This window comes from Gopherus evgoodei, chromosome 7 (genome assembly GCF_007399415.2).
Source record: "Gopherus evgoodei ecotype Sinaloan lineage chromosome 7, rGopEvg1_v1.p, whole genome shotgun sequence".
Taxonomy (NCBI): Eukaryota; Metazoa; Chordata; order Testudines; family Testudinidae; genus Gopherus; species Gopherus evgoodei.
This window is the reverse complement of record NC_044328.1, coordinates 122266839-122293619: the sequence shown is the minus strand read 5'-3', so window position 1 is coordinate 122293619 and position 26781 is coordinate 122266839. Positions and strand designations below refer to the sequence as shown.

General features: G+C 38.9%; 1 protein-coding gene across 4 annotated transcripts; it reads right to left on the bottom strand.

Annotated features, from left to right (window-relative positions):
- Nucleotides 1-386: 386 nt before the first annotated feature.
- Nucleotides 387-25171, bottom strand: UBA3 (ubiquitin like modifier activating enzyme 3). Of its 4 annotated transcripts, XM_030568906.1 has the most exons (18): nt 25077-25166; nt 24921-24962; nt 21778-21898; nt 19885-19965; nt 17325-17407; nt 15588-15668; nt 13680-13723; nt 13327-13391; nt 6894-7049; nt 6670-6772; nt 4907-5020; nt 4576-4629; nt 4052-4088; nt 3896-3977; nt 2527-2627; nt 2329-2392; nt 2185-2239; nt 387-1233 (listed from the first exon to the last, which is right to left on the bottom strand). In XM_030568906.1, the coding sequence occupies exons 1-18, from the start codon at nt 25094-25096 to the stop codon at nt 1145-1147; spliced, it is 1392 nt and encodes a 463-aa protein (XP_030424766.1). In that variant the 5' UTR covers nt 25097-25166; the 3' UTR covers nt 387-1144. The 4 variants fall into 4 exon arrangements, with proteins under 4 accessions (XP_030424766.1, XP_030424767.1, XP_030424768.1 ...); XM_030568907.1 differs by lacking the exon at nt 24921-24962 and having other exon boundaries at nt 25077-25171; XM_030568908.1 differs by lacking the exon at nt 25077-25166 and having other exon boundaries at nt 21778-21922; nt 24921-24954.
- Between the last annotated feature and the right edge of the window lie 1610 nt (nt 25172-26781).

The window sequence follows — 26781 nt, the reverse complement described above, 5'->3', positions numbered from 1 at the left end:
GCTGTATGTAAAAATATTTCAGCCAGCTTTAACTTTAATGTTTAAAATGGTGGTAAATGCAACCAAATTTTGCAAGACATGTTCATGTCACTGTTTTCGGTGTGTATGGTCTTCAAGTTCTTTCTACTTATACATCTCTAAAAGCTGGGATGGGAGATTTAAGAAGAGAAAGGGAGGTATGTATCAAATAAAACAACAGATTTCATATCCATTTGAGTTAATTTGTGCACAAATGACACTCTCTCTCTCACACCTTTTGTACCTGTTATGGTAACAGAAACAGCTCTTTTAATTGACAAAGTGATACCACGTAATCTTATGTTTTTTTCTCTCTTTCTTCTGGTCACATATTGTCCTGAATTCCCATTGACATACTACAGAACAAGTTATCTTTATATTTTTATTAATAAATACCTTGAGAGCATCAATGATAACCAAACATAACTCACCAATCCTGAACATCAGTGGGCTTTTGACTGAACTATTGTGCATAGTAACCGCTAATCTACTGCAAATATAAACATGAAAAATACTTTGTTTTCATGCATAGATGTTCATTTAATTTAATTACGCTGTCTTTCCATATTTTGTAAACAAAGTTAATTAACCCTCTGCAATACTTAATATCCGTTTAGCAGGTCAATAAAAATGAATATTAAATAAAGGAGGAAACATACAATGCTTATTTTACTCTACTGCCCGCAGGTTTTAATATAAGATTCAGCAAATGTATATGGGTTCTAAAATTTAATTTAAAATCATCATGGTCCTCCTTAAAGGATATTCTTTTGTAGATGTAGGTGTTCAAATGCAAGCAGAGAACAACTCCTTTGACCACCAAAAAATGTCCAAGTGTAGGAAGGAGTGTTGGCATTATTTTAACATCAACACATAAACCGAAAAAAATTATCACTGTACATCAAGTTCTGTACATTAATGAGTATTTATACAAATACCATCCACCAAATATTGGCTTCTAAGGACAGTTCTAAAATAAGAGTGATTCACCTGGGATAATCTAACTTCCAGCAAGGCTAGTACTTAAAAGGGACATTTTAGGTTACTCTGAACATCCACATAGAGCACATGTTTTACATGGTGTGCAGAACTCTCTCACTGTATGTGCAGATTAATGAGGCTTAAATTAAGTAGTAAAATGAAGCTTGAATAACATAGTCTGTGGTGTAGTTACATCAGCAACTGCAAGTTCCTGACCATCCACGAGCCCCAACTCTGAAATAGGAAAAAAAAAAAAAGTTGTATGCAATAGATCTAGGCTTAATTAAAAAAAAATAAAAATAAAAAACACCAGACCGAGTTACAGTTCTACAAAGGCTTAAACAAAACTATCAGAATTCAGTTATATGTAATTCATTAGCTATAACAATCTCAGTGTTAATTCAACCAAGATGACTAGCAGAAGATATTTGTCAAGAACAAAGAAAAAGTAAGTTTCACAGCATCCTTTGCTGACTCAAATATTTTTTCTAATGACATCTACCCAAATAATGAATGCTATCAAAGGAGTTAGTGCTCATCCCCAAAATAATTTTAAGGACATAGCAGACTATGAAAAGGAGTTAACCATATTCTACTGCAGGAAATAGTGAGTGAGGAGGTGGGTTATAACCCTCTTATAGGTATATAGTATCAGTGTTTGTGAATTAGAAGAGAGTAGAAAATGAAGAGCAGCAGAACAGGAAGAGTGGAGGGAATGTAAGGAGAGGAGGTAACCGAGAAAAATTCTCTACTCCCTCCGTCTTCTGCAATTTGGTTTTTCTTTCCATAGAAGCAGACAGCAAACTGCTCTGAAAATCCTGTTCTGTAGTAGGTAATCCCTACAGTTCCTCCTCCAAAAAAATCCCAGTTAGGGGAGAGGAATGGGGAATAATAATCCCAGATACAAATAAATCCATTTGTTTTATGACAATCCAGCAATCTACATATTTGCACATATCTTAAAATGACTTCATCAGATACAAACCTAGTTCTCTAAAATTAGTCACATACTCATTTTATTGAATTTATATATAATTTAAAGATTTGTTGCTTCAAATGCTCCTATTATTGCAAAATGTGCAATATGTTCTACAGAGGCATTAAACAAAACAGCACTAAAACTGAGTAATCATCTCTCTGATTTATATGTATGTCTTGATATTCTGTGACTCAATTAGGCAGTACCTTTCAGTGTCTTAGAAAGATTTGGCCTTGTTCGTTCTTCAATTGAAGCTACCGTCTGTAAAATAAACCATGTTTTTAAATTAAACCAAGCCAAACTTAAATGAAAATAAGTTAAATAAGCAAAAACAAACAGGTACTGATTACCTGTAAATAGAGTGTTTTATTCCCCCCATACACAGTTGCTGTGATTGCTGGAGATTTCATTTGCCTGTAGGAAAAACATGAAAGTAAAATATGAGAGCTATCAGGATAAAATGCAGTTTGAAAAATCAAATTTTAACATGCTGCAAACTTCAAATTTCTAAAAACTAATCAAAGAAATCAGAATAGTTGAACACATACAATGAAGCATTATTTGTCAAATAATCCAAGACCTCCTGCAGTTTTGCTGATGAAGGGAACTCTATATTTTGAGGGAGTTGGCTGCAGGCGGGACAATTCTCCTACCAAAAAAAAAAAAAAAGTGTAATAATCAAACTTATACTAATAGACTTTTTCAAATATACTTATATCACTACCAGTAATGATTCAAAATGTATATCTTCGCTATTACAATTATTTGCAAAATTTATAAACGCGTGGATCTAGCAAAATTAATACTTCTGTGAAGATTAAGTACCCAATCCAATGCTCTGTGAAGTCAATGGGTACCTTTTCATCAACTTCAAAGGGCTTTGAATCAGATTGTTAGTCACTAATGTACAACAATATATATATATCAAAAGGTACAGTCAGTCTGTATTCTGTTTGGTTTAAAGTTTAGGGTTAATCCTGTATGTTACGGAATGAACTATGTTGTCCTAACCTCTTAATGCCAACAGTTGCTGTTGTGTCCTTAAGGCTATGTACTTTGTTCTGTGAATTATGATTCTTGATGTCAGAGGGTTAATATTTCCTTGATCCTGCTTTCCAGGCTCAGCTACTGTTTTCCTCCAGCTATATTAGCAAAAGCAATTGCCAGAGTTAGGGATTTAGTCACCTGGCTCACCTTTCTAGACAGGGATTGCTACTTTAAACACTGGATGCAGCAACATTGCTAACACAAATAGCTGGTGGAGAATCCTTCCTGCATGTGGAACTTCTTCCCCCAGTCATTGAAAAAATTTAGCCCAACATATATAAATATTTCTTAAATAAAGCATCAGTATTTAGTATTTATTTTATGATGGGCATTGGTAATTTGGTGTGTGACAGGTGGATCCCAGGCCTACTCCAACTATCAAATGCTTCTCTTTCTAATGCAGTTGTTGCCTGGCTGCTTGGCACCAGCAAAGTAACATCTGGAGACCAATGGAAAGATTTTTTCCCCACAGTAACAGCACAGTGCCCAGGGTTGTCTAGTACACTTGCCGTATCCCAGACATCTGATGTACCCCCAGATCAGCAACAACTGACCTTAATTTATTCCCCTGGAAAGCTGAAGTCTAGCTGCTCTCTATGGATCTAGCACATCACTGCCTATGAGGCCAACCCTCCCCCAAAAAATATCCTGTATACTCATCGGGCTACTCCTCCATGGGAAAGAAGTCAGACATACTGTTACTTCTATTTTTAAATAGAACTTGGGAGATATTTAGATACTACAGTGGTGGGGACCAGACATTGAATTTTCAGTTCAGCAAATAAGTAAGTCGCTGCTATTGCAACAGGTGCTATAAAAATCAGGAAACAACCCAGCCAGTCCAAGAGGTTCTTCTGTAATAGGACTAACCTTTCTTTCAGCTTCAAATGTATATGTATATAATCCATCTACATCATTGAACACCAAGTAGTTATTAAGAGGAATGTATGCACTGCAATGAGAAATGTGTTAGTGTTTATACAAATAAGTTTGTTGAAAATATTTATATTAAAAACAACAAATTACCTTGTTGCTATTTTAAAAACTTCAGTGGCACATACAGCTGGAAAAGAGAAAAAAAACAGTTGCTTTGTTCTCAATCTCAGAACATACACAACCACACAATCAAAATGCCTACAGATTGAAAGGTTTCTCAGAGTCTTAGCTGGTAGTACTACACACTAATATGTGGTGGACTTGGTACTCATCTGAGACAGTCTTGGAGATCTGCACAGTACTTTTTAATCTCTACATTTTTGAGGTGTCAGTGCAACCTCCAAAACTTTTGTTTACTCTCAAGTCACAGAAAGTACTCAGAATTATGCAAGATCATGTGTAGCTGCCATGTAGAGAAAATGGGATAATAAAAGGAAAAGTTAGCTAACTCGAAAACCCCTAATCCTACCCACTCTCACCCTCCAGTCTTCAACAGCTACCTCATGAAAAAGCTCACTACCCCTAATGGACGGGCAAAGTGAGGGAAACGTGTACTCAGATGCCTGGGAACCTTCTAATGAAAGCCAAAGATTTTCCTTTCGGCATTACTGTACCTGCAATGACTGCATTTGTAGAAGCAACAGCTGGAATGATCCGCTTAACAACCCCTACAAAGACAAGACATACAACATTAAGCCTTTTCCAAAAGTTTCCCCGTATAAAGGACTGTGTAATCCAAAATTTTGGTTGTTTTGACTGCAGCACATTATACCCTACATCACTTTACACACTTTCCTATATTGTGCATTTCTATAGCGCCTATCACTGTAGTATCTAAATGCTGTTGAAGTACTTTGGTATTTTTCTTGGTATTTATTGTTGCCATTTGCAAGAGGCTACTGTCCACACACACTCAATAAAATGTCAACTACTGCTCTTTCTTACCTTGAGTAAGTCTGTATGTAACACCCTTAATATTGAACTGTGATGCTCTTTCTAAAGATTGTTGGTAAATCCATTGTATATGATCAGGGTCATCTCCATCTAAAGGAACACTCTCTACAGGAAAATTAAAGATATACAGACAAGTTTATCTAAATTCATAATGACTCTTCAACATCTACTTTTTTTTGTCTACAAAGTCTATATTTGTCTTAATCCACTAGTCTTGGTGAGAATTAGCACGGTTTTGGAGGTGGTTTTGGCAAAACAATTTAGATGTTAAAACTGATTTCCATACATTTTATGAGCACTGATGCATAATTTATAAAATCTGCAAGGTGATGACATTGATGGCCATGACAGGGTGCATAAGGGAGTCATGGGCAGGGAACTACATTGTGGGGTGGGGGGAGAATAGAACAGGGAAGGCTGGAGTGAACAGAAAGGGGGAAAAAACCTATGTAGGAAGAGGGATCTGGTCTGGGGAGGATAAGGAATCCATTTACTGGCCTGGAGAGAAATCTCTCAATCCAGTCTATTCTATATGGCCAATTCTCGCCAGGGCATTACCAGGAGACAGTGTATCTTGTTGTGGGGGTGGGGGGACGGTGTACGTCTGGTAGTTACATTAGATTGCTTCTCAATGATGGGCATTACATGAAGATAAGATTGTCTGATTTTTGTTTATTCTGTGGATAGCGGCCAGGGGGAACAGTTAGTGTTAACTAAACTTAATTGCACATTTTCATACTCCCTAATATTAATTTTTAAGTAAAACTAACTTTAAATGTACAGTTTTGTTGCTAGAGGGAAAAAAACCCCTGCATGTTCTAAAGAGTTGAGACCATATATATGTTTAAGGGTGATGTTAAGATTAGTAGACCAAATATTAGAACTATTTTTTCCCTTAAATAATTACATGGAATTTGCAAGATTTGCATCTCTCTTCAAAGCCCCTGAAAGTCTCAATACTTTTTTCCCCCCCCCAAGAAGTATGCAAATATCAGCAATCATAATCAAACATAGCAGCAAAGTTATAGGTCTACACAAGGGAAACAAAAGTTCAGCAAAAATATTTAAGCTTTCAACGATTTATTATGAATGGTAAATAAGAGCCTGTTTTAAAAATTATAAGATACTCTTAACCGTGATATAGTATTAAACTCATTAAAATAATCTAAATAACCATTCAAAGTCAGTAAACCACTGTCACAAACTAAGTTTACTATTACTGTAATAAGCAGTGAAAACCATAACAAGCTACCATAACATGAATCAGTACTGTATCAATTATTCAGCATAATAAAAGGGCCTCTCTCAATGGAACCATTCACACAACAGACAAACTCAGTCTGAAATTATACATCTGTGTATTTCTATATTAGCAATAGACAGTTTCATTACTGGTTTCTAACAATCACATCTGTTCTTTTTTCTGCTGATGACAATTGTGGATTAGTAAAAAAGAGAATAAGCAATGTATGATGAACAAGAGATCAATAACTGTTTATTCAACATGGTCAATCTATTGTTTTCTTTCTAATGCAGTTGTAAAATATTTGCTTCAGGCTGTAAACTGACCCGTAGGATTTTAACCCAAGAGTGAAGTTTGGCCAGTGGTTGTTGGTAAGATAAAGTGCAAAATTAAAACAAAATGTTTAGTGAATCAAAGTATGATTTTACTTTGCAGCAAGTGTTTTGGTTATTTAAAAGTCACATTAGTTCTTTGACTAAAAAAATAAAATAAAATGCAGCGTACTGATTACCTCCAAAAGGATGTTCCTTGGGCCACTGCAATATCCTGACATATTCAATACAATGTTCCGGCAGCCTGGGCATAGATGCAATAGTACACATGGGAAAATTGATCTGATGAGGAAACATCATAAAATTATTTAATATATATTCTGTGAGGGAGAGGAGATGAAGGAGAATGGAGAAGTGGCAGAAATGGAATACACACGGGAAAAAAATCTATGATTTTAGTTACCTGAGGTGGATAAAGTTCAAGTGTGCACTCAATACAAGCTGTCATTCCAGGAATAATCACACGAGCGTTTCCTTTAAAACCTTCTGTTCCTCCATCTATCAAAGGTATGATGGAACTTGGATCTAACATGCCATCTTCATAGTTTAAAAATGACATCTGTTAAAATTACAAGTTTGTACAAGTTGCATAAAAAAATTATACCAGATCCAAAAAGTTCCTTTGAAATCATCTATTACTTAAAGATATAACACAACGTGGCATGCTAAGAAATATTCAGTATTGTAATGATAATAATCTATACATCCTCCCACTTTCATATTTGTTATTAGATATAAAGACTTAAATCTCAAATTCATTTCTCTTAGAATGTTGTTCATACAGTCAAGTAGAACAGCAATGTTGTTCAACCTGCAAAAAATTAAAAACAAAAATACACCCACCATTATGTCTGACCAAAATATAAACTAGCCTGTTATTTATGCTTAGATATAAATATGTCATATATATGTATACTGTACAGACATCAAGGGAATATATAGGGAATATATAGACCAAGATTCCTTATAAGTCCCATCAACTGTATTATGCCTAAATATTTAGCACTTTACATCTGCAAGGTGCAATAAAACATTAGCCAGCCCACTCTCTCAAAACATATGTGGAGGTAGGTACATAACTTATCACCCTATCATACAGATGAGGAAACCGTCATAGAAAGCTTACATATGGTAGGTGACTGAGCCATTTTAAGATTAAACGTAACAGCTAAGCATTTCTAGTATTGTTTGTTTCTGAGACAGTTCAGTGTTTGTTCACAATTCAATCTGATTTGATTAAGTAGGTATAGGATGCCCACACACTGAATTCTCTCCATTACTGTCAAGATCCAGAATCACAGGCCTTTTTAAGTGCTGTTTAATAAAGAAGATGGCTATAACTATGAGCACAAACAGGCTTTCACCTACAACAGTTCCAGTTTTGTCACCTTTGTTTACAAGGAACCACACTCCGCTCAGAAGTCTATATTGCAGACATCTAGAAGAATACACTGCAAATTCAAATAATGCAATTTTATCAGTTGACTAGTTGTTGCTCAGCTCCCTATTTTCCAACTTCTCACAAGCCAAACATCCATCAACAGTACAATGTCCAGCATCTATTCAAGGATCCTGCTGAAGCCATGAAGTACATGCAAGGATCACATATGTAAACTTGGTATCCCCTCAGATTACATGGACATTTTCAGGAGTGTTATTCGTAATGCTATGTTACAATCTGCTGCTGGAAAAATCAGTTTCAGACATTTGAGCAAGAACCCTTGGCTTTCTCAGGACGTTGCATCCACATTCATGCCTAGCTCAGATTGCTGCCATCTTTTATTGATCGAGAAATATTTTTGGACCATGACATGTCCAATCACTTGTGAAACAGGTTTGTGCAGGAAACCAGCAATGAAGAACAGTGGCTAGAACACCTCTAATGAAGGAGACGTGTGTGCGAGTGTGTCTCTCTCAGGAGCTCATACCAACACACAAGTTCCAATCCACTCACAGAGAAATCCATTTTCCTTGTGGAAGCCGGCAACTGCGGGCAACCATTGCTCACTGGGACACGTGGGATTTGGAAAGCCCACAAAAGGGGGCCTGTGTGCTGGAGGTGTTATCACAGAAGATAAGTTTTAACGGGGAATGTGATCAGCATAAATGTCCCCAAAATAATTTCTTAAGATAGCTTTCACTGACTGCATTAGAGCTACAGATGGCACCATTCTGTGCCCACTCAAGCAACGTAAGAGGATACTGCCTGAAAAAAGCTACTGTCCTCATAGTAACACAAGCCCTGGTGGATCATACAAACATACTGTTCAGCATTAGGCTGGCCTGACAAAGTATGATTGAGCTAATTTTGAAGAATTCTAGACTGCTCTGGAATGTACAAAAATCCAATCTTTTTGCCCTACACCACAGACCATAATCATGGCTAGCTTATGAAAGCTTACCATGATTACTACATAGTGACAGGTGTTACAGGTGAACTACTTGGTTCAGCAAAGCCAGAATGGCTGCAGCCTTAAGGCAAGATGGAAACACCTTCTGAAGAGAAATTACACTGCTACTGATTAGGTCATCTGCTCACTTATTTTGCATTTATGAAAGCAAAAGGGAAATGTTCACTAGTGAGTGGATAGAGCAGGCAGATGCAGATTTGGCATTTCACCAGCCAGACCCAGATGCTTTGGTTAAGGATATCATATACGCTGCCAGTAAGCAACATGCTAATATTAGGGATGCCCTCTGTATTTTGCAAATGAAGCAAATAGGAATGACAGTGCTGATAGTTATAATCACAGTCAATTTACTTCTTACACTAGTAAGAGTTATTCAATGCTTTTTGATGGTGAGCTTTATAGAGGATAACACCACTAAATCACTTGTACGTGAAACAAAATCATCTCACACAATATGTATTTTAAAACAAGTTTTATTCAACTATAAAAACTGAACAAGTGCAAGGGAAAAGACAACAATCGTGTTTGCATAGTGTCCAAGGTCAGACATCACAACAACAAATACGGGTGGGAAGAAGGAAGTGGGCAGGTAATAGACCTACAGATACTGATGCTGGAGATTGGCTGAGGTCTAGGCTGTCACAGCTGTCCTGTTGGAAGGCAAGCCAGGAAGTGAGAAACTGAGAGTAGGCATTCCAGGGCAAGGGGAATACTCATGAAAGCATCACTGCTAGAAGGGCATCTGCTGGAACAAGCCTAGTGAGAGAGACAGTCAGGCTGAGAATGTTAGGCATTCATTTTTTTAACAGGCTCACCCTATTCCGCATCATCTGCTACATTGCCATGGAATGTTACTCTATCTCCAGCCAGTTTATTTCCTTTTCATGTTCCATATAGTTTTGCAATCTCTGATCCTTCTCCTACACTGTCAGATTTCTACACTCTAAGCTGTTCTCAATAAACAGCTAAATTTGTCAAGCTCACTTCTTCTGTCATCTCCTCTTCTTGGGCTCCAGCGTTCAGGCTCCTTCTGTAACTCAGGGAAGCTATCAATCCTTGATCTCTTCTTATGAAGGTTGTTGAACTGATCTTAACATTACACTCCTTTGTTCTTGCTAATGTATGCTGTCTCCTCCCCCTTCTAATAGCAACTTTTGAAAAAGAAATGAAAAGCAGCAGGGTTAACAGGGATATTTAATTTCTCTTAATCTGTCTCACTTGCAGCTGTCCACCACTAATAGGGAAAACTAAAATTTGAAATAAGCGTCCTTTTTGTAATAATAGAGGTAACTTTTGCCACTTTTGTGAGAATAAGGGGGTGTTCAGTTTAGCATAAGGTCTTACACACATTTACTGTTAAATACGCTGGTGAACACTGTGGTTCTGTAGATTCTGAAATCAAAGGCCCTAGGTTACCTCAATACAATTTGTATTTGCTTTTCAAGTTATCTGTGCAGAGACCCTGGTTTAAGGAGGGGTCATGAAAGGCTAGTTTGCTAACAACCTCATTGCTGAGCTACAGGAGTGAACAACCAAGCATTTCACTACTCTAACTCCCAGAGATTGGAAAAAAAAATGTAGCTAAGATAAACTGTTATCAGCACTAGTTACATGATCTGGTCCTATTGAACAGAGATTCGACTGATCCACTCAGGTCACTGATGTCTACTAGCTACAAAGTACAGTAAGTGGATTTGGCTTTAATACCATCAATGGGTATTTGAAACTTTTCCATTTTAATATCTTTTTCATGCTGTGTTAGTGCTATTATATGGGGCACAGTACTCAGTGGGAAGCATGGGGTCACTGGAATTTCTATGCTTAAAGGTGGTCAATCTGACAACGTAAGATGGAGTTGTTGTAGCCATGTTGGTCCCAGGATATTAAAGAGACAAGGCAGGTGAGGTAATATCTTATTAAACCAAATTCTTGGTCCAATAAAAGATATTACTTCAACCAACTTGTTTCTCTACCAGCAGAAAGGCAGGCAGGCTCTGGCTATGAGAATGATGGTGGGGGAGGGAACTGTGAAGAGTAGCATGCACCATCACATTTTGGGGGGGAGGGGGGGAGAGAAGGGAAGAAAAATATTGATCGTTTGGCCAAACAGCACTCATAGGAGGGGCTCAATACTCTGCTCACTTGCTTCCCATGGCTGTGGAAAGAGTGAAGACTTCCAGCCCTAATGGCCGCAGCATCCGTCTGCACAACAGCAAAGAACTTCTAACATATGGACCTCATTTCTCTCAATTCAAGCATACAGTTAAGTTATAAATAAACACTACACCTTACCTGGAGAGTCTGCTCCTTCCTCTATTCCAACACTGTTAGCTGGGATCTACAACAGCAGATCCATAAAGTCCAGGTTCATGACCTGCCAGTCCAATTTCTGCTTATCAATTCACTTCTCCTGCCCAACCAGGATGCCTCTCTGTTGTTCAATGACATGGGAGGCTCAGTGAATGCCTTGGCCCAAGACTACGTTTTAACGTGTTGTAGATGGGGAAAGGTTTGCCTTCCTTCCATAGACATTCATGTGTTGTTCTGGATCCAAATGAACCACACTTTCACGCTCTTAATTTTATCCCAGTACTGCTTTGCATTATGCCTTATTCCAAGCTTGACCAGATGCTGTGACATGTGGCATAAACAAAAGTGCCCTGGAATGAGAATCAGCTCAGAATGGATCCCCTCATCACTCCAGATATTGAGAACAGCCTTAACACATTTGGCTCAGTCACATAATCATAGGAAACTGGTGCTGAAAGAATTTCCAAACCAAATGCAGAAGCTAGCACAAGAACATAGTGATTGCACAGAAGTGAATGATTACAACATTCATGTTTTGTTATGGCAGGTGAATGAAGAACACTATATACAAGTATAAAACTTCATGTAGGATTGCCATGGTATGCACTGAGCATGGGACACAAATGCCAAGGAGTCCTTGTCTAGAGAGATCACTGAAGGATGAGCAAGAGCACTGTGGAATTGTGTTGGGAGGACTGATTAACTAGTGCAGGTGTAAACATCTCAGGTTTACACATGCAATGAAATGGTGCTGTTAAAGGCTCATACAATGCACTGGAGATGGTGCTATTAGCCTCATACTGGGATAGGTTGCTAAATTCTAAGGGGTGTGGCTGCAGACACACTGTTATACATTTGCCAACTGCCATAATTTGTTCTGAGGTCTGGAGAGGTTAAGTGAGTTATCAAAATGTTACACAGCAAGTCAGTGGTAGAGGCAGGACTGAAATTTAGGAAACCTTGGTTCCCAGTCCCATGCTCAAGTCCGCCTCCTGTCAGAGTATTATCTTAACTCAAAAGAGTCCCATATTAACAAAGAACTAGCTTTTTGGGACCAAATCCTGCTTGCTGTACACAACTGTGATAAGTTGTGTTTACAAAGAGCAGGAAGTGCCCTTAGTGTATTATTTTTACCTGGTACCACTAAAATGGCATTGGAAAAAATCACAGTTGTCTCACGCGTACTATTAAGTGCATAGTCCCCAAAATAAAGTGTCAGAAGGTTTTGCTGTTGTTTTTTTAAAGAATTTAAGAAGAAGATCCAAAGTAATACAAGATAAATATAAAAAGCTCACAGGAGCAAGAAAATTCAAAGAAATAGTGACATCTCTATCTTTAATTCATCCCAAGTCAATGAATAAACACTAACAGCAAGGAATAAAGTGGCGAGTAGTAACGGAAAAACAGTTTAACCTGAATTCCCTTATTTATACCAGTTTAAAATTAGATCCTGCTTTTATTTGTTTTGAAGTGAATGTAATACTCACTAAAAGTGTTGGATTGACAGCCTGGAAGACAGAACTCTGTTTATTCACAGAACACATTAGCACAGGCAACAGGAAGGCAAAGTTCTCCATGCTGCCTGTCACTGTATCTCAACTCTGGCCTAGAGGGACCAGTTCTAGGTGTGAAAAGAGAGAGTTAAGTCTCCATGCTCTTTTAACCCTTGGCCTTTCAGAACGCAAAAAAAAGGGCCAAACTAGTGCCAATTATACTGGTGGATTTTGTGATGCAGACAGCTGTCCAGCAGGAACTGGAACTCATTACATATAAGCCACTCAAGAAAAACGGATGAGCTGGCTTCAGTGGCATTAAAATCCATTTATAGTTTACATGTAAACTGACATTTTTCACAAAAATGTAATTGAGTGGTATACACATTTCATCACGATTCACAAGGAGTTAGAGGTTTAACGTCATCAAAATGAAAATATACTCAAATATGAAATATAATGGAAAATGTATGTCTTTACCATTATCTTAATCAGTTTCACAATTCTATCTTAACACCCTTTGTTCCATACTACTGCTATTTTGCATAAAGCTGTTTAAATTTAGCTATCTATACTCAAATGATAATGATTAACTTTAGAAAGATTAAAATAAAGTCTTTACCAGCATGCCATTTATCCATCTTCTTGCAATTATAGAGTCCAGACCACATACAATAATATGAAATTCTAGAAGAAAAAATTTTATTTAAAATTTCAGTGTGTTTTCCTTTAAATAATTAATACATTTTATTCACACAAAGGGAATGAAGTTAACTTAGCTGTGCTATGTAGTTTACAAGAAAGTTTCACTTTAACAATTCTGGCTTTAAGTGAATAGTATTTTCTGCTCACTCGAAACAAACAATAAAAAGTGAACACCTCTACTGACTTAACCAAAAAACGGCAACCATCAACAACTACAGTGCTTTCCCAAAGCACAACTGGAGAATTTGTATAATTGCAAATGCTACTTACGCCGATAGAAAGTTTCATCCATATCCTGAATTTTTTTAAAATGTCTGAATGTATATGCAGTAAAGGAATTATATTATGGTAATTAGTACTTTTATAGTATTATAACCAAATATAGGTTAACAAACACAAAATCAGTAAATCGGAAGACCTAATGATCTATCATTATCACTTTATATCAGATGTGGGCAAACTACAGCCCGCGGGCCGGCTACTCACCCCACAGCTCCCAGCTGGGGAACCTAATCCCTGGCCCCTCCCCTGCAGCCACACCGCCGTGCGAGCCACACTCTGGCCCGCCACTCCTGCTGTCGCAGCTGCAAGCTCCTGCTGCTGGTAAGGGGGCAGGGAGCAGGGGGTCCTGGGGCCAGTCAGGGAGGAGGGGGTGTTTGGATGGGGCGGAGGTTCTGGGAGGGCAGTCAAGGGATGGGGAACAGGGAGGGTTGGGAGTGAGTCCCAGGGGGCCTGTCGGGGGTAGGGATATGGATAGGGATCGGGAGGGAAGTCAGGGAACAGGGAGGGGAAGTTAGGGGTGCGAGGTCCGGGGGTCAGGGAACGAGGAGCAGAGGGCGGTTGGATAGGGGATGGGAGTCCTGGGGGAGGAGGGTCAGGATACAAGGGGGGGTGGAGGTTCTGAGGGGTACAGTCAGGGGGCGGGAAGTGGGAGGGGGCAGGGGCCAGGCTATTTGGGGAGGCACAGCCTTCCCTACCAGGCCCTCCATACAGTTGCGCAACCCTGATGTGACCCTCAGGCCAAAAAGTTTGCCCACCCCTGCTTTATATAGTACCCAATTAATATTTATATTAAAGTAGCGATCAGAAGCCTCACAATTCCTGGAAATTTTTGGACTGAAGTTAGGACCATAAAATCATCGGCAATGAAGACAATAGTAACACCTCTGGAGAGTGCTGTCTAGTCTCTTCACCCTCATATTCCTCTGAAGGTGATGATGAGCATGATCTGAGCTTAAATGCATAGGAGAGCTGTGAAAGAAAGGGAACCTGGAGCAGACCTCAGACAACAATGAGGTTGAATTGGGAGTCCTAGCACAGTAAGGGATACATGAAAAAGGGAGCAGGGGAGAATTCCCTGGTGAAAACCAAAGAAGAAAGATAAAAAGAGGAGGAGACAAGAGTCTGTACAAGACAAATCAGACCGGTGAATAAAACTGTGGCACACAGGGACACGCTGGACAGAGATGACATCATTAAAGGTCCATGAGTCAATGCTGGTGCAATGCTGGTCACAGTGCCAAGAGCAGTCGTAGTCTACAAAGGTCCACAACAACACAGAAAAGACTCATCTACCTTAACTTGAATAATAAACATATTTGAGAAAACATTAAGCTTTCCAAAAAGGGGGCCGGTGGGAGTAACAATGGATTCTGCCAAGTTTCAGCTTGCTGCCTATTTAGATCAGAAGAAAGTGAGTGGTGGGTAGAGGTGCGTCCCTTTCCACACCCTGACCAGAATGCACAAGGATACAGTTAGGTGCTGGTGTAACAACACATATGACTATCTATCTATAACTGGTGGGCCCAGGAGGTTCCATGCTGATATAGCTTCTTTTACATTTTTCAAACATATTTCATTCTAGTTGATGAATAGGTTTGTATGTATCACAGATTCTAAGATAAATGTTTTCACCCCTCAGCCACGAGGCCGAGAAGGGATGAAAAAACACCAACACATACACCAGAAACTACTTCTGTGCCCATGCACACTTCTGTTGTTCTAAAAGATAATGCCACAGTGGGAAAGAACCTAAGTCATCAGTCCAATTAGTAAGCTACTTTTTAAACAAATAAAAAGAAATGAAGTTAGATTCTTTAAAATTAAATAGCCTGACCACTTACAGCAATCTTAAAAACACAATTAACTTCAATGGCTATTACTCCTCTAAAAGGATACGGTACAACAGCACAATTAGGAATTCGGTTGTTTAGAAATTCTGCTGCAACCTCTGCTTTAGGTCGTCCAACATCTTTGGGTCTGCCAAAAAAAAAGGGGGGGGGCGCTTTTAAAATTCTTATTCTAATAGCAAACATTAACCTTTGAGAATTCACATCTTACAAATGATTTACACATGATGAAATATTACTGTAGGAGAATCTAACAACAGATCCTATTACGGCATATTTCTGTCATTTGTTAAATGGTTTTTACTTAAGCTTCAGATATGAGACTAAACACATTTAAAGATCTTCGTAACAGCTGCTGATACAAAATATTTGAAAAACTGGTGGATATTTTATTTTATTAGGAAGGAAAGTGTTACTTGTGAAGCTGATACTTGAATATGTATAAATTCTTCAATAGTATTACTTATTCCATTACCTTAGGCATCAGTGAATTAATTGATACTTATGTATTACTTGTTAACAGCTTTCTTCTGTTTAATTAAAAAAGAAAAGTACCATACTTGTACCCAGTAGGAAACTCCTTTCTGTATGCTGTTTAACAATACATAATTTGATTTCTACTCTCAATTCGTCATATGCAACTCCCACCAAGAGCAACTGATGACAGAACTAACAAAATGTATTTCCCCCCCATAACTGGAGGGGTCTTAATGGGCCACTTCACCTTGAATGGTCCTTTGAAGAGTTCACTACCTATGCTAAACAATCTTGTTCCACCTTGTATTTAGCTATGGCAGTCTGAGTACATTTCCCTGACCTGAAGAAGACATCTGTGTAAGCTTTGAAAGCTTGTCTCTCTCTCCAGAACTGACAAAACACATTAGGATAGCTTTTCTAAATATTTCAGAACCAAGATCTAACTTAATTTGTTTCATTTAATTTGCTCTAGACATTGATCAAGACTACAATATTTCAACCAGAACTTTGTTCAGCAAATTGTACAATTCATTTGAGAAACTCACTGCAAGTCTCTAGGCACTATACGCATTAACGTTTTCTATATTTTCTACCATGCCAGCTATGGCCATAATTGATTAGATTTGATTTTATTTTTTAATCTTGGAAAGCCACCAGATTTCCTCATAGAAATTAGAGATGGAAGACTTCCCTAGCTAGGTGCTCCAGTCTCTCCCTCAACCAATTCAAGACTGTTTTCTACAGAACATGTTCTAGTAATTTACTTGTCTGTATAGAGGATGTTGGGATTTTCTTGATGGCACACTTCCAAACAATAACTTTTATACTTTTTAAATATTATTCAAAATTTATCTATGCCTGCAATAAGGTATTTAAGAAAACATTCAAAATTGTCAATTGGCAAGATTAAGATGCTTGCTATAGAGGCTAATATTTACAATAATTATAATCTTGCATATATTAACCAACATCTTTTAAGAGATGAGGGACTCTAATCTCCACTCAATGTCTTGCATCTTTTGTAGCCATTGAAACCTGTGAAAATTGAGTTCAACCTGGTTGTAAAACACTGCCAAATCAGAACAGTAAGAATTTTAGATTCACTTTGCATAGGTGCAATACACTACAAAAAGTGCGAGGCAGTACAGAATCAGGCTCCCGGCTTAGTTAAGAATGAGCATTCCCTTGATATGAAAAGTTAGTTAGCAATGTTGATGACATACTACTGGCCTAATCAGACACACAATCTAATACATATGCCTTTTGCTTAGAAATCTAAGAATATTTAAATGATGAAAATATCACTTACCGAAACAAAAATTGCCTATTCAGATTAGAAACATCTATAGTATCCATGTCAATAACATGGATTTGTCTAAAACCAGACAATGCCTGTAGAAATAAAGTAAAGCTTGTAAGAGGAAGTGAGATATTTATAGCTCGTCAGTAAAACATTCCAACTACTAAAGGGTTCATAAAAAGCCAGCATTTGAAGGAATCTATAAATGTGTTCAACTCCATACACAGATTGGCAAATGGACATAAACAACATGGAAGCTGTTGACTTTTTTCCCTGCAATAAACATTCTAGTGTTAGACCAGGGGTCGGCAACCATTCAGCAGTGGTGTGCCGAGTCTTCATTTATTCACTCTAATTTAAGGTTTCGTGTGCCGGTAATACATTTTAACATTTTTACAAGGTCTCTTTCTATAAGTCTATAATATATAATGCAACTATTGTTGTATGTAAAGTAAATAAGGTTTTTAAAATGTTCAAGAAGCTTAATTTAAAATTAAATTAAAATGCAGACCCCCTCCGCCCCCCCCGACTGGTGGCCAGGACCCAGGCAGTGTAAGAGCCACTAAAAATCAGCTCACGTCGCCTTCGACACATGTGCCATAGGTTGCCTAACTCTGTGTTAGACTAACAAAAAAAGTGCAAGATGTCACAGATATAGCCTTAGTACTACAGAATACACTGGCTATGTCTACACTAGCACTTTTGTCAGTCTGGGGTGAAAAAAACCATAACCCTGACCAACATAAGTTTTAATGACAGAAGCACCAACATAGCTACCACCACTCAACTTTAATGATGCTGACAGTAGAGCTGTCTCCCATAGGCACAGAGCAGCTACATGGGAGACTGCTGCAGCTGCGCTGCTATAAGATACAACTGTGCCGCTGTAAGGTCTCTAGTGTAGACATAGCCTAATACTTCACGTTTTAGGGACAATTCACTTTAAAACTGATTTTGCACGCGTACTATGAGAAAGTATCTGAAATATTAAGTGTTGCAATGCTTATGTGATAAGTCACAGGACATTATAATGCATATTACATGTATTTTATGTAAGTAATAAATTTGAATTTAAGTGCAGTCATTTTCTGGTTAAAATACCAGTTTTTGTAATAAGTATTTGGAAAAACTGGGTTAAATACAGTAGAAATGGTCAAAAAACATTTTGAATTTAGAACCTATTAAGATGAAGGAGACAGTCACACTTAGTGTTGTTTTGTTTTAGCTCATCTGACTGCAGTACAAGGAAGATGGTAATATGCTCATTTACAGTGTGAATGGTACCTGCACAACCACAGGGGACAGATTTTTTTAAATAAGGTCAGACTTTGAAAAAAAGTAAACTCTGCAGAACTATCTTAATCTACTTATCCCTCACCTACATGGTTCTAAAATGTTCAGGCAGAAAATTAAAAGTATTTACAATTTCAATGGCGTTAACAACCATTTCTGAGTTAAGATAAATGCAGATGAGGGCTTTCCATGTCTCTGCTCAAATCACAGCTGACAATAACCATGAAGAACTTATAGTTAATACTGAAGTACAACCAGCAGTGTAAAATAACCTCATTATTTGACACACCTCAGCTGGCTTAATCTCTCGGCCCAATCTTGTCGCTAGGCCAGCCCATCCTCAGTAATGACAAATGGTATTAAAGCACAAGAATGTCTACGCAATTATTGTGGGGCTGATCCAATAGTTTAATGATAGTGCCCTGACACTAACATGCAGAAGACTTGTCTGAACTGCGGTAAAAAGAATTGAAATGCTACGGAGAAAAGCATACTGCCTCAGAAGAAGAAAATGCCTTGTGTTATTGAACAGTGACCCTCCTGCCATAGTTATGGGTTCCAAGATTTCAGTTCAGTCCCATAAACCAGCAAGGATACTGGCTGCAACATGGCCTCTCAAAAATGAGCAACTATCAAGCAGAATAGGTAAAATCTGAAGAATCTGATGAAGAACCTTGTCCTCCAATTTCTTAAAGGAATAATATTCAATATTTTCACACATATGAAACATTTATTATTTGATATCCAAAGATGAACACCATATTATATGTTTTAACTCTAATAATGCTGTATTCAAAGCAGTAATTAAACAGAAATCAAACTATTTTTTTAAAGTAAAAGCATGTGTTCTTAGGCAGTAGTAGCAAGTGAGAATTTAACATTAGATATCTGAGTGCTGCATGTTCATCTTGTTTCACTGGATGATGCTCAGTTGTCACTTTAAGTTCATCCAAAAGTCTAAAGAAAATTAAATTAGATTTTAAAATGAATCATCAGTATTTATTTAACATACTTAAACTGCGTTTTATATCAGCTGACTATTTCACTTGCTACAGTGAATTTGATTTGAGATTAACTTGAAACTATAGCTCCTCTTCTGATCCATGAAAGAGGCTTTTCAGAGCAAAGAAGCTGGCAGGACGACACGTAAGCTACCATCTTGCAAACACTTACACAAGAATGATATGATAGAGAACAAAAACAATCGAAGTGAATTAATAATCTCCCGAGGAAAGGAGTAGGATTCCAAGAAAAAGATGAAAATCAGAGTAATTACCAGATTTTTCAGGAGTTCACACCCTAATCCTCCTGCTCCAATAACTAGAACTTTACATGTGTTTAACAAAAAGTCGAGAGGCTGTAAAGAATGAAAAAGGATATTAATAAGTTGAACAGGAGAAAACTAAGATTTCCCCATTGCATCACAAAACGTATGATTAACTTACAACTTCTAAGCACCTAATAAACTTTTATTTGATCTTAAGACTTTACCAGTTGTTCGGTCCACACATTTCTTATACTTTGACTAACTTTAGTAAAAGATGCCTGCTGATTTCAATATTTCCTTAATTTTTCCTATTTTATTTTGCTTGTGAAATAAGCAACTTGCCCATCATCTTCCCTTTCACACACAAAATAATTTATTTCAAGATATTACGGTGCCTTTCTCCCACTGAAAAGGTTTGCTGCCACACAATACAAAATGAAAGTAAACCCAGAGACAGAAAATATTGCTGGCCTAAAAGGTAGTGAAATACTTGCAGCATTGGATAATTGATCTCTGTGGACTATTCCACCAGATAGTTATCTTGAACTGGAAACCGATGGAACAGTACACTAAAGCTAAAAAGAAATAAAACAAATATTCTTGATAACAAACAAGAATAAATAAATGAAATGCACTGAAAAAAGGAGAGAGAAAAACAAAAATAAAACGAAAAACAAAAAGCCACTTAAGTTTTTGTTTTGTTTTTAACATAAAGCCAAAGTGCATTTAAAATATAGATGACAAAAGCATAGGCTAAGAATCCAGAATAAAAATGGAAAGTAGGAAAAGGAAGAAAGAAGGTAAGAATTTTTATAAAGTGAAAAATCAATATAGGAGAAGAATGAGAAATCATCAGGTGAAAAGGAACTAGGAAACTGTTCATAAAGAAAAAAGTAGGAGGAATACAGAGAGAAGGGAACAAAAAGTAGTGGGCAAAAAGCAAAATAAATCGAAGGATTCGCTTATTTTGCTATTTACTTTTTAACTTTTTTGTAATTGCCAAGGCTACCTTATACATATCAGAATTGATATGAGTGTGACATAGCAACAGTTCAAATAGTTATCCCACTTTCAAATATTATGGATTTTTGCTCATTCCCATTAAAAACATCCTCTCTTCCCAATACAGTAGAATCTCAGGAATTCCAAACACCAGAGTTATGAACTGACCAGAACCATACATCTCATTTGGATCTGGAAGTACACAATCAGGCAGCAGCAGAGACGATAAAAAAAACAAAAAAAGCCTAAATAAGTACAGTACTGTGTTAAACTACTAAAAAATAAAGGGAAACTAAAAAAAAGATTTGACAAGGTAATTAAACTGTTTCTGTGCCTGTTTCATTTAAATTAAGATGGCTAAAAGCAGCCTTTTTCTTCTGAATTTTAAAGTTTCAAAACTGTATTAAGTCAATGTTCAGTTGTAAACGTTTGAAACAATCATAACATTTTGTTCAGAATTACAAATGTTTCAGAGTTATGAACAACCTTCATTTCCGGGGTGTTCGTAACTCCGAGGTTCTACTGTACTGTGACTACTTATGTTTAGCTTAATTCCTTGTTTAGCTGGGAGATAATTCCTTACTGCACCCAAAATTATTTAAAACCAGTAGAAAGTTACTATTTTCCAGTTGGAATTTCAGGAAATAGTCCTCTTACACTGTACAATTTATGTACATATTACTATGAAAGCTTGTAGCTCACAACGAAGTGTAAAAATATAGAAGTTTATTTACAACACTATACTTTATTCTAAAATCATACAATTAAATTGATTCACTTTAAACACACACATGCATTTTTAGTTTTCTTGCATTGCTGGATGGTACACCAATAAATGTGTTCAAACTAGTTTGCAATACAACACTACAAATATTTGTATTTAAAATAAATGTTTCTCACTTGAGTGCTTGGCTCGAAATCAGGGTGTGTGAATGGTCCAGATCGCTCGAGGAACTTCTTTACATGGTTCCAGCGACCTTCCCAGTCTCCAGTGTCCCCACACCCACCATCAACAGCCATTCTGCACAGAACATAGTAAATTCAGCTGCAAAAATCAGCAAAGAAAATGCCATACCTCTACAGCTTGTTTTCCATCAGTTGTGCTAAAAGAAAACCAAACTATGGTCTAATCCTGAACACATGTTCACATCTGTTAACTTTACTCCAGTTCTGGTTAACCACATGTGTAAACGTTTGCAGGACTGTGGCAGCTGGAGAGTATTTTAGAAACAGAGTAACTACACACCAAAGTCAAAGACAAATAGACACTTGAAAATAATCTGGCTAATTACCTACAATCAGCTAAAGGTGACCTGGAAAGAAAAAGTGAGTGCACTCTTTTGTTGTGTGCTTGTTTCTGATGTACAAAGAATGCCTGAAGGAGTTTGTTTCTCAGCTCTTTTCCTTAGAACTATCAGGAATGTCAATTCCTGTATTCTTTTTCTTTGTTGGACTTCTTAGATAAATCAGATAAGCATATGAGACGTTCTTAGCATTTAGCAGGGGTGGAGTGTTAATAGTTTTCCTTCCATGCATTTTAAACAGGCATTAACAAAAATGCCAACTGTCAGAATAAAAGTAATTTCTTCTCAAATAATGAGGTGCTACTTTCATTGCACCTATCTGACAGTTAAGCATAGGGTATTCCAGGGCAGACAATCTGAAATTCCAATATAAGTATTTTTTAAATTATTTGTATTGTTAATTTTCTTTTAAGCTTTAAGGAATTCTTTTACATCATAAAGCAAAAAGAGGCCATAACCCATTTTTCCTCCGGTTGCAGGTCACTTTTAGTAGTTCATAATTAAATTAATTTTAATTTTACATCTCAAAATATCTTGTTGGAATACTTCAGAACCAGCATACTCACTTCAATATTGCTCTTAATTTAAGATCACTTGTCTCTTTGAAATTAATCTATACACGGAACAAATAATCTTTCGCTGAAAGAACACATCTCCTATTTAAAAATTTAGTTCAACTCAGCCTCTATAATTCCTGTTCAGTGTTAGCAAAAGCTGCATAAATTAAAATAAAACCACCTTAAAACTGGATTTGTCTGAATATTTCACAAGCTGTCAATATTTTGACTATTTTTAGACAGTGGGCTGAAATCATTCCTGGGGGTAACTATCTAATTCTACGAAGTTATACCAGCAGCCAAGAGTCCTGTGACACCTTATAGACTAACAGACGTATTGGAGCATGAGCTTTCATGGGTGAATACCCACTTTGTCAGATGCACGTAGTGGAATTTCCACTACATGCATCCGACAAAATTCCTCTACATGCATCCGACGAAGTGGGTATTCACCCATGAAAGCTCATGCTCCAATACGTCTGTTAGTCTATAAGGTGCCACAGGACTCTCTGCTACTTTTACAGATCCAGACTAACACGGCTACCCCTCTGATACTTGAAGTTATACCAGTTACTAATTTATGAAGAGCTTAATGATAGGTACTACAGCACAAAAATCTCTTTTGTAACAAACTTGCTTCATTTTCTTCTGCAATATGTACAATTCACGTTCCCCTCTCTGACTCTTGGATCTACAGATCTTCCTGTTGTACATTGGTTCTTAGCGTGCATGACTACTAAAGAAATGCAAATCTCAGATGTTTTTAACTCATTTTATCTGCATCACAAACATTAATCTGTATCCTATGTAGTGTAATTTTAAAGTTCTGCGGGAAATAAGTGTAGAGCTGTGCTTGGTGGCGTTAAGAACTGATTTTCAGTGCTGTTTACATAGAGTCTAAATGTATCCATTATCCAACTGTACTTTTTGGAGGGACTGGGGGTGGGGAGATGACTACATTTTTCTTAATTTACAGTTAACTGTATTCAGTAAGGTTTGGTTTTGAGTTAGACATTTTGGAGACCTGCTAAACCAGTTGTTTGAAGTGAGATTTTTTTGTTCATTTTTTAAATCTTCATTTTTACAGCACTATGGCATTAGTCAGTCTCTTTGTAATTAATTTTTTTATTAAGGATCTTACAATATATTTCAATGGACTGCTTCAATTTCTCATTTTTAATTTTCAATGTCATTTTAATTGTCACTGTATCACAGTCCTTATGGTGTCCCAGGTCCCACACTCTTTCCTTCTCCCTCTCAGTTCCCAAAGCTCCATGCTTCTGAGGGGCCCTGTCATCAGCATGCATCCAATATGCCCAAGAACCTCTGTGACCCCATCCCAAACATACAGATGCAATGCCTGTGAGCCTACCTCCCAGGCTAAGTAGCTAGGTCTGTTTTGTGATCTTTACGGAGAGGGTAGCAAGCAGAGGAAACGATACAGTTTGAGGGTCCCCACGTGTTACATCTTGGGGAGTGAAGGAAGGTGCATAGAGTCTGAGGTTTTAATAAGCAAAGGCAGCTCTTCTGTAGCCTGGATCTTTAATTCTCAGCAGCCAAAACAGCCACCACCTCAGGCCTCTGCCCAGCAGCACAGCATCTCCCAGCACAGCCAAGCCATACTCATGCCAAGCTTCCAGCACCCCAAGCACCAGCCCCTTCTCCACAGGAGAGTCCTCTTCTCCAATCCATTACCCAAGTCCCTTAACACCCAGGAGCCCACGCTAAGCCATCCCATAGCTCCACCTCCTGCCAGCCTGCTTCGCACTGCCCCACCTCACAGCTCCCGTTCCCCCAACCCCACACCAGCCCATCCCATAGAAGCTAACTTGTGCCGGCAGCCCCCGCAGCCCTAGTTCACTACACCGGGCCCAGCAGGGTCCCAAAGCCCCAGTATCCAGATCCCGAAACCGTCCGATAACCCACCTGCCAGTAACTGCCCCACACTAACCCGCCTGCCCCCAGGCACCGCCCCCGCCAGTTCCACCCTACCCGACCTCGCACTAACCGCCCCCCCACAGCAACTTCCTCCGGCCCCACAGCTCCAGCCTCGCACTAACCGCCCGCCACTACCTCCCGGGCAGGCCTGACGCTAACCCAGCAGCCCGGCCCGGCCCTGCGCTGCGCTCCTCCCCGAGGCCCCGTCACCGCACTAGGCCCCGCAGCCCGGCCCCACACTAACCCATCCGCCAGCAGCTCCTCTATCCTCCTTCTTTTCTTCTCCCTAAAAGAGAGAGAATAAAAGAAGGGTCAGTCTCGCGCTACCGAGCCCGGGGGGAGGGAGCCCGGGGCCCACCGAGCCCCGAGGGGAGGGGGAACAACACACACAGCTACTTACGGCTCCTCACCATCCGCCATATTTCCCTCTGCTTCCCACAATGCCCCGCTGCTAAACCGCCGCGGCCCTGTGGGCCGAGCCGGCCAACGGCAGCGCCGCGCCTCTATGGGCGCAGTTCAGCTAGAGCGCCAAGAAGGGGGAAGGCCATAGAGAGCAGCTGGGAGGATAGAGCGCCCCACCCGACGTGCTCCGGAGAGGCTACGTGATGGAGGGAGGGAGGGAGGGAGTGCGCATGACACGTGGTTCCAAGACAGGACGAGCGTAGAACTGATCTCCATAGCAATAACGTAGGGAATGGACCCCACCCCCCAAGGGACTCCACAACCTTAATCTGCCCCATAGAACTCATCCCTCTAGCAACAGTGCAGGGTATAGTCCCCTGTAGCTCACCACAGAGCCAGCATCCAGGGCCAGCCAAAGTCCCTGCACATCTCACTTTATTGCCAAACTGTAGGGCACAGGCCTCCCAAAACATCCCTCCTCTGCAGAGTTCACTCCATAATACCAGGTGTAAGTCCTGTAGAATTCCCCTTCACACGTAGGTAGGTGTCTGATTTCCTAAAGCTGCTGCTTATGTCCATAATGCACAGGAAGCCCTGTCACTCAGCCGTACACCCAAAGGGCAGCATATTGTTGGTGTCACTAAGCATAACCCTACGTAACTCAGGAGGGTGGAAGGCCACAAGAGTATGGAGCCTTCCTGGTTTTAGGCCTCAGCAGACAAGAGTCCCTCCATGTTTGAACTTTAATTGACCTAAAAGGCCAGGTGTAACAGCCGTTATCAGTTGCAACAGTTCTAACTGGTCTAAAACAAATAATGAGGCCTGTGCACCTTTAGCAGAAGGACAAGATAACTTGCAGAAGGAAAACTTACTAACGAGCTGCCGCGGCCAAGATTACTTAATGCACCTGCGCTTACGTAATTGCTACAGGGGGAGGAAGGAGGAGGAGGGAGGGAGGGGAAATGGGGGATTGCTAGTCAGTGAGAAAAGTTCTCATGGATATAAAGGAACAGACTGCTTGTTTTAGGTGTGCTTGATCTGAGTCAATCTCCCTGCACCGCTTTGAGATCTCAAATAAACTTGGTTTGCTTCTCCACCCTGGTGTGTTTATTGGCGCGGCACACCAGGCTACGGACCCCCCCGCTGTTCCTTGGCTTCAGGCAGTTATCTGCCGGCAACAGTTCAAGAGTCTATAACTCACTCCTACAGCCGTAACAATGGACAGCATAGGCTGATGAAAGCTGGAGCTTCCTCTGAAATTCATATGTGACTTTTCTATACAGCCTTGAAAGATCACCACCAAACTTGAGAGAGTCACCCTCCTGAGTCCCAGCAGGGACTGAAAAATCTGTGTTCACTGCACTTTGAACTACAGTCTCACAGAGCAAGAGACCAGATTTCAAAATGGCCTCTTGCTTATTGCAGAGAAATAATCATATAGCCATCGGTCCAGCACATCTTATTTATGTATTTTTGTTTTAGTTTTTGTCTTTCTTTTTAATTAGGGGAAGTGTGAAGATGGTATCAATTATAGAAAAGCTGGTTTGGGCATGTGAAAAGAAGACTGGAAGAATATATGGGAAAGGGTATTAACTTAGAAGTGGGAGAGTAAGAGAAGTGTTGGAAAATAACTAGATGGATGGATGTCATACAAAAGGATCTGATTAACTTTGGAGTTTCTGAAGCACTGCTTCAAGACAGAC

Coding starts and splice junctions, on each gene's coding strand:
- UBA3 (XM_030568906.1), bottom strand. CDS start 25,096: ATGGCGGATGGTGAGGAGCC. Junction 4,630..4,906: donor TACATACAGACTTACTCAAG/GTAAGAAAGAGC, acceptor TTGTCTTTGTAG/GGGTTGTTAAGCGGATCATT. Junction 2,628..3,895: donor CATTTGAAGCTGAAAGAAAG/GTTAGTCCTATT, acceptor TTTTTTTGGTAG/GAGAATTGTCCCGCCTGCAG.